Source organism: Populus euphratica, unplaced genomic scaffold (genome assembly GCF_000495115.2).
Source record: "Populus euphratica unplaced genomic scaffold, PopEup_1.0 scaffold483.1, whole genome shotgun sequence".
In the NCBI taxonomy this organism is placed as follows: domain Eukaryota; kingdom Viridiplantae; phylum Streptophyta; class Magnoliopsida; order Malpighiales; family Salicaceae; genus Populus; species Populus euphratica.
This window is the reverse complement of record NW_011500360.1, coordinates 67,326-75,991: the sequence shown is the minus strand read 5'-3', so window position 1 is coordinate 75,991 and position 8,666 is coordinate 67,326. Positions and strand designations below refer to the sequence as shown.

At 28.0% G+C, this 8,666-nt stretch overlaps 1 protein-coding gene across 2 annotated transcripts; it reads right to left on the bottom strand.

The window, feature by feature from the left end:
* Positions 1–5,403: 5,403 nt before the first annotated feature.
* LOC105114046 (2-oxoglutarate (2OG) and Fe(II)-dependent oxygenase superfamily protein) lies at positions 5,404–7,886 on the bottom strand. 2 transcript variants are annotated; one of them, XM_011010456.1, is made up of 4 exons: positions 7,122–7,886; positions 5,999–6,332; positions 5,761–5,908; positions 5,404–5,650 (listed from the first exon to the last, which is right to left on the bottom strand). In XM_011010456.1, exons 1-4 carry the CDS (start codon positions 7,595–7,597, stop codon positions 5,646–5,648), a joined length of 963 nt encoding a protein of 320 aa, XP_011008758.1. In that variant the 5' UTR covers positions 7,598–7,886; the 3' UTR covers positions 5,404–5,645. The 2 variants fall into 2 exon arrangements, with proteins under 2 accessions (XP_011008758.1, XP_011008757.1); XM_011010455.1 differs by having other exon boundaries at positions 5,404–5,908; positions 7,122–7,885.
* Positions 7,887–8,666: the final 780 nt, after the last annotated feature.

Genomic DNA, 8,666 nt, shown 5'->3' with positions numbered 1-8,666 from the left:
AAGATATTTAATATCGCAATATGAGTTATTTATCTAGTTGTATCTAATAAATTTGTTTATGAAAATCAATTTGTAAAAGAGATTGACACACATAAAATTTATTGAATAAAATAAAAAAAAAATACAAGGTTACACATATTAAAAATATTATAAAAAAATATTTAATCTATATAAAAAATACAAAAACAATAATTAATGAATCATCATAACCTCTAAAAAAACTAAACATACTTAATATAATTAAGAAATAATTGATTATTCACAAAAGGCTAAAAAATCCAAACCAATCAAAGAAAAGGGGTATTAATTAAAATTAAAAAATATATAAAAAAGCCATTAATATAAAAATCCAAAACAATCATGGAGAAGGGGTGTCTAGTGATTTTAGATAGGGGTGATCATTTTCGGTTCAGTTTGGTTTTTATAAAAAAAAAAGTAACCAAACCGGAAAAAAAAATTTGAAAAAAAAAACCGAAACAGAACCGAAACCGGGTCAAACCGACCGGTTTCGGTCCGGTTTTTTAGGGGAAAAAACGGTTCAAATCGGTTTTGCTCGGTTTTTCTCTATTTTGGCTCGGTTTTTCCGGTTTCGGTTTGGTTCGATTCGGTTTTTTGATTTTTTGGTTATAAAACCAAAACCAACCGAACCGGCCAGTTTTTTCAAAATTTTAATCGGTTTAATCGGTCTTTCTTTTCGATTTGATTTTTTTGGTTATTTTTTTTCTGATTTTCTCGGTTTAATCAGTTTTTTAATTTTTTTGCTCACCTCTAATTTTAGATGTTTGTGTATGTATTGGCCTGGTCTTGTAATGGCACTTGATTAATCTTCTCTTTTTGTGCAACAACATCACTCTGTCCACCCTTCCAAGTAGAAAAGACCAAAGAAAGGGGGAGGGTGGGTGGGTAAACGATAGAGTATTAATTTTAGCATTACAGAGTTCTATGTTTTTCTTAAGTTTGATTTTGTTTTTTTTAATAGTTATTTAAGTTATTTTTATTAAAACTAAATTAATTAAATCACATTAAAATAATTTTTATATAATTTAATTTTAAACCCTATTTAGATAAGGAGTAATGTTAAGAGAGTTTTTTTCTCAACTTCATCATTATGTTTTTTTACTGGTCAACAGCATTGCCTTTGAATAGGCCAAGTTGACTAGGTTATGCTATAAAAACTTTTATACAATTTAATTTTAAATTCAAGGTAAGCAATGAGTTGAGTTATTTTCTTATCAATTTTCAACCTTAGATTTTTTATTTATTTATCAACTAAGTTGTTTTTGTACCAACTAAGTTGACTAGGTTACATTGAGACAATTCTTATATGGTTTTATTATAAGTTTAGAATAGATAAAAAATTGAATTGAAATATTTTAAAATTAATCTACTGAGCTAAATTTAATAAAAATATTAAATAGATTTTTATGATGATTGCGAATATTTTTTATTAGGTTAAAAAAATTAATCTAACTTGAAATATAGTGCATGACTTGTAAACTAGTATAACTTTATTCATTTGGAAAGGTACATGACTTATAAACTAGCATAACTTTATTCAATTGGATAGGTGCAGGTTCCAATCCATGCATTAATAAATAAATAATTAAACTAATTATTGGTGCCCATGTTACACTAAGAGTTTATATTATTTTTTCAGTAAAATATTTTAGGTCGCAAACATGTTTTAATCCAAACCAACTAAATAATTTGGCTTTATTTGAATCACATAGGAAAAAAAAAAAGAGGAACTGATATAAAATGAGAAAACATAAATATTAAAAAATCAATAAATGAGGACAAAAAGAAAAAACAATACCCTATCATCTTGGATTGAAGGGTAAAATTAAAAAAAAAAACAAATCTTTTATAAAAGAGTTAAAAAAATAGTAAGCATAAGGATCAAATTAAAAACATCATTATATGATCAAATAAACTTGAAGATGTTGAATTTTTCAATGCAATTTTTACATACAAAAGTATAAATGTAAATTGAAAAACTTATGCACGCATCCAATTAAACAAACTACTAACTATTATGTAAATAAATGGAAAAAAATAATCAATGATAAATAAAAATATAATTAGAAAAATTAAGATACTAATGTAGATAAAAATATTTAATATCACAACATAGGTATTTAACTACTTGTATCTAATGAATTTGTTTATGAAAATCAATTTTTAATAGAGATTGACACATAAAATTTATTGAACGAAATAAAAGTAAAAAAGATATTATGCAAGGGTACACATATTAAAAATATTATAAAAAAAATACTTAATCTATATAAAATATTAAAAAATATTGATTAATCATACTAACCTTAAAAAACTAAACACACCTAATATAATAAAAAAAATAATTATTTAAAAAAGGCTAAATAATCCAAAAACAAGTATCATATAGAATGAGTATTAATTTAAATTTAAATTTTATAAAAATTATTTAAAAAATACATATGAAAAACCCATTAATATATAAAAAAATAACTTGAAAAAAAGAAAGAAATGAGGCAAGCGTTGCTGGGTCAGACTTGCGCCTAGCCCAATCAAGAAAAGACTTACATTGGAAAGCCTATAATTATTTTTAAAACTTTAATGGGTTCACCTAGTTTCTCTGGAAAAAAAAATAGATGACACGTCATTTGCTTTTCTAGAAATACATCGTCTAGAAAATCCCATAATTTGGTCATTGGTGTGGTTGAAAAAATAAGATAATGTTTTTTTACCCAAAAACTTATTTTTTATCCATAACATCTAGGAAATACTTTAGAAATCTTGTTAAACCAATTAATAGTGTCCAAAAACACAAAAAAAAAAATATATCCATAACCTGAAATCATCTTGAAAAAGAAAATCTTCACAAACTTAGATTTGTTTTTTATGTGTTTTCAAGGTAAAAGAACATTTAATTGTAACCCCTCTCATCATATAGAATCATTTCACATAAAAATTTATCATTCGGGTGGCTAAATCTTCCTCAAGTCAACTTTTTCTCTTTAAGTCAAAATCCAGTAACCCCTCCTCTCTCTTCCACAAAAAAAAACTAAAAAAAGAGAAAAATAAAATTTGGTATCAAAATATTTTTTTAAAAAAAATACAAGGACCAATTGACTAATAGTTTAAAAAGATGATGGATGCAAATGAACTTTTTCAATGAATTGTAAAGCTACCACCTATCTTATTTGATATTTTCATTTCAATCCTCTGTCTTTCGATTCAACCCTCACCTAAAAAAAATAAAGAAATACAATTGGACTGTAATTTGAGCTCAAAATGGCTCAATTATGCAAAAACGAAAAAGTTAGAGGATCAAAGTGAAAATTAAAAAAAACTATTGTAATTCATAATAATATATGAGATGATGAATAGTGAAAAAATCACGCCTTTTAAAGTTATACTAGCCATTTTAACTTGTGTTTTGTCATGAGTTCTAATTGTTCCTTTAAAAAAATATTAGGTATGCATGTTGCTTAAATGCGTTTTTTTACATAAAACAATTCAAAGAGTAAATTGAAAAGCCTATGCAAGGAAGATAAAGATATTCTATAACATAAAATGAGACATGTATCTGATTGTATTTGTTGAATTTATTTATTTAAATAAATAAAAAATAAATCCACATTCTAAAAAACTCATGACTTAAAAGATAAACATTGATGAAACTGACTAAATAAACCCACGTCATAAATAATATTATGCAAGGCTAAACACATTAGCAATATAATTTGAAAACAAATATTGTTTATTTAAAAAAATAAATTTTATTTGTACAAAATAATTTATAAATGAATTAGAATAATACCTTGAAAATAAAATAGAAACAAAACAACTAAAAAATTATATTAAAAAATAGCATGCAAAAATCACGACCTATATCATAAAAGCAAGATAAAATCATAGAAAAAGTTTGAAGATGATAACAAAACCAATATTAAAAAAATTAATGTTGAACAATAAGATCGTATAAAGCTAAATTTTCAATAAATTAAATGTTAAAGGAAAAAATTAGGAAAAAAAATTATATATACAAAAGGATTAGAAAAAATTGAAGGTGAGAAAAAAAATTAATTAGAGGGATAAAATTTTGTAATTTGAGGGTTTAATTGAATTGAAAAATAACTTTAATAAAAGAAAAAAATCCATAAGAAAAAGGGTCAAATTGAAAAAAAAATAAAACAATAGAGAATTTGATTGAAGGATAAAATTGAAAAGAAAAGAAAAACTTCAACAAAAGTACCAAGAAAAAAATTAGAAACTTTAAAAATTAAGATCTAAAATAAAAAATCAAATATATGAGAAATTGTAAATGAAAGACTAAGTTGAAAAGAATAAAAACTATAAATGGAAAAGGAATGAAATAAGAAATTAATAGAATATAGACTGAAATTGAAAATTACAAAAATAAGTGACAATGATATACATTACTTATCAAGATAAAGAAAAAAAAAATAATCAAACAACCGTTAACAATAATTCGACCATCGTATGTTGACGTGCATAAGCCAAAATGAAAAATGACATTGTAAAGAAACAACAAAAAGTTAATTATATTTATCATAAGGCGTTGCACATTTAAATAGAAAGAACACCACTCATCTAAAATAATCTTGAAATAAAAAAGTATTTATATTATAGAAAAAAAATATTAACAACCACATTTAAGAGACTTAACTCTTTTTGGATAAAAAAATACAAAGATAATTTCACTATAGTTATTTTATGGTGAATTGAATTACAGTAAAACACCCAATTCATTTAATTTTTTTAAATAATAATAATAATAATAATACTTATTGCTTTGAGCCTTTTTGTCATATCATGGGCGCATTTGCCAATAAAATGTGCAGCCCAATTTCAAACTTGTAAGGAGTAGGGCTTCTCACAGAAAGTCTTTTAGGATCTCAGAGGCTTCCTCTTAAATTACTCTGCCCTCCCATTATCAAATACTGTCCTGTATAATACTCTGGGCTTCCATTACCCACTTAGACCAGATAACTGTTATATTTTGGATTAGTTAAAATTTAAGATATTTTAAAGTTGTTGTTAATTTCCATTCCATTTATGATAAGATTAGAATATAAATATTGAGTGAAAATATTTAAAGTATTTACCATATTACATTACACTTTAGCAATCTATAACAACCTGTTTTTTTAAAATATTTTTTTATTTCAAAAACCTAATATTATAAAAAGAATTTATCTTGGAATAGATGGAATTATTTTAAAGACACACAAACACAAACTAAAACTAGTAGTACTGAAAATTATTGAAACAATATTTAGCTAACATGTTTTGCTCGCTAATTCTGCATAAACAAACAAGACAACTTATGAGGGAGCAAACACCTAATTGTTGATTTAATATATATAAATATATCCAATCAAAAAACAATTTGATAAAGAAAATCTGCACAGTGACACCAAGAAAATGCCACTTTTATTCAAATCAAGCGGCACTACAAGCTTTTTATTTCTGCGCACACAGAAAATAAATAAAAAAAGAAATCTGAGCACAAGAAACCCTCACATCAAACTTCAAACCCTTCAAAAATCCAAACCATGTATCCCAACTCCCAAGCTGTACATCAAACAGGCCTGTATAAAAGAATAATCCCATCTAACTACAACCAAACTTGAGCATCACCTATCACAATTTCTGCGCGGACTTCCATTCTTGCAAATCATGACCATAAAAACGCATAAACATTGTACAAGAAAGCTATGATTAACCCAATTAGAATCTGATCCCTTAGAGAAATTGTGTCATAATCTCTCTTTGTACTGTTATCCAAATTTGAAGTTAAACACTGGAGCTCTATCAAGAAAGAAGCTTGACCATCTTGTAGGTGTGGCTCACAGATTATTTCCCCAGAAACACTTTTGAAATCTCCCTGGCTCCATTCCTGGTATCATGAGTGAAAAACTTAACTATTTTGAATATTAAATGACTTCAGAGAAGGAAAAATAAACAATGAAATGGTCTAGTTAATTACCTCTAAATGTTTTCCAACAGTGACAACAATACTGTCTGGCCCTGCATCAAAAGACAGAGGACCTTGTTCTGACTGGACTGAAAATTGAGATTGCATTGTGGGAAAATGGAGACACAAGGCATGATCAGAAGATTTCCTGTTTTCGTCATTGAGCAAGGTTGGTTTTGATCTGGTTTCATTTTTGTGGTTGTATCTGAACAAGCTAAGGATGGACTCTTTCCATTGCGTAGTAACTGTCTTCCCAAAATGCTGTTTGCCTGTGTTTTCGACTAAAGCTTTACAAAGTTCTTGTGCAATTGCATCAAGTTTACTTGCTACTTTGTCCATCTTTTCGCTGCAAAAGAAAAAAAAAAAGAATGTAAATGACTGCATAAGAGATAGCAATATCAATGTTCTGCCATAGCTAGCAAAGGTTGCAACCTGCTGCAAGAAAAGCCTTGGGGCCATGAAAGAAAAATAGGCAATTAATAGTCTGCACTGCTAATTCTAGACTAGAAATATGTCCTCATTTGCAATCAGTTTTGCTGATTTTGTCCTCTAAGTAGGGTTTTTGACAGTAATAACAATAATCTTTTAAAATGTTTTTCAATTAAAAATATATTAAACTCATCACAACAATCTAGAAATATAAAATAAATATTAATTTTAAACAAAAACATTAAAATTTTCATGAAACATTACCTGGAACACAATTCTAAATATCACCTTCATCATGCAGTTAAATATACATTAATAATAAAAATCAAAGACATCAATTAAGCTAATGTAACTGATCATGTTAAGCTAAACGTGAGAGGACGCGTGCATAATGGGGCAATTGCCTTGGGGCTAATTTTTTTAATTCGTATATCAACATTGTTCCCAATATCTAATTTTAACACTGTATATAAAGCTCAAAAGCTACCAAATGAATTATTTATTAGGAAATTGACTAAAAGCAGTGATTTTTTATTTTTTTCTACCAACCGCAATTTGAAACGCGGTTGTCCGCATGGACAAATGTCCTTAAATAGGGGATTGGATAAATCACCTTGGGCTAAGTATAAATCACCATGTTGAATACCTTCTAACCAACAAAGCCGATATCTAGGGTGAGATGCAAGGACTGGAAGAAAGAGATTACCTAAAATCACGAAATCGTTCAGCTCCGGCGAACTCTCGCGCCAGTGTCATTCTTTCATTGCCAGACAAAACCCACACTATCTCCTGTTGATAATTTCTCCGAAATCCCACATTTGTCGGCTCCAAAACACGGAAAACCAGGTCGGCTTCTTTGACCAAGAACCCCAACTCCTCGTCCGAAATCCCATGATCAAGAACCTTAAACGCCCTGAATTCCTTAACCGACTTCAAAAGCCGATCTTGACTCTCATAATCTCTGGATTTCAACAATCGGTAACTGATTGCGACAGGAATATTTTGATGTTTGTTAAGAGGAATATATGGTCCAGGCAAGGTAAGGTCAGGGACGTTTAAGGACTTTTCGAGGTAATCTACCAAGATGTCGTTGGCAGCAGAACGTGTACCTCTACCTGTGGGGATCGGTGAAGGAGGTGGTGCTGGGAGGTTTAGTTCTCTTGTGCATCGTGTTATAGGCATGGCTGTGTACGGTCAAAACGAAAGGATGAATGAAGAAGAAGAAAGAATGAGAAGGTGTCAAGGTGGTGGGCTTTCTTGGTTTTGATAGTTCCAAAGGATTTTTGGTTCGTGGGGTCTGTTGCGTCTGCACGTTTGGAGTAGGAGCCACGATTGATCATTCCTGTCAGATAAATTTTCACTTATCAGGTTCGCATCATGACGGGTCCAGAGAATGACTTGGAAAAGATTAGGAGTTCGGTGTATTTGGAGAAGGGATCAATATTGTTAATGTCCATCGTTACTTTTGGAATTAAAAAATATGATGCGTACACATGTAAATCAAAGTTTGTGAATATCTAAGAATATTTGATGTTAGTTTATCATATTAAAAGCATATAAAATATAAAAGGTAAGTCTAAGATGTATATAATTTTAAATCTATAAATATACAAAATAAAATTTAAGACAAATATACTTTTAATATAAATATATATAAAAAAAATTCATGTACATATTAAACACAAATTCAAAATTTATAGGGGTTATTGAAATATCGGCCAAATCTCTAAAAAATATAAGAAAATATGTTCCTTAAAATATGAATATATAAAAATACATGTTATGTTTTAGCTTTACACACACGCACACATTTTAGATTTAATAACTAGCTTATTGGATTCATGAAAACTTAGTCAATATTTCAATAATCCCTATAAATCTTAATTCATGAGAATTAATGGTCAATATTTTGGTATAAATACTGGACTTATAAGTGAGGTTAATATCTATATATTAGGAGTTGACTAATAAATTCTTAAAATTATTCTAAATATTCATAAATTTTAATTGAGATTATTTTTCAATGCAACACACGAGTTATAAAAAACCTTTCTACTTTTCAAGATAAGTGAACCTTGTCAAGGAACCTATATGGATCTTTTTCATAAGAATTCATTCAAGTATATGAGCGCATAAGAATTTGAAAAAACCAAATTCATTCACACAAATAAATCCTCATCCTAAGCCATGTACAAACCACCGATTAGAAACCCAATAAAACCTTTAAACCACACAATGTAACTTACCTCAA

Bases quoted from the DNA above. Each gene is read 5' to 3' on its own strand.
- LOC105114046 (XM_011010455.1), bottom strand. From the start codon at position 7,597: ATGCCTATAACACGATGCACAAGAGAACTAAACCTCCCAGCACCACCT. The intron at 6,333-7,121 runs GTAATCTCTTTC...TTTCTTTTGCAG, and splicing joins GAACGATTTCGTGATTTTAG to CGAAAAGATGGACAAAGTAG. The intron at 5,909-5,998 runs GTAATTAACTAG...TCATGATACCAG, and splicing joins CTGTTGGAAAACATTTAGAG to GAATGGAGCCAGGGAGATTT.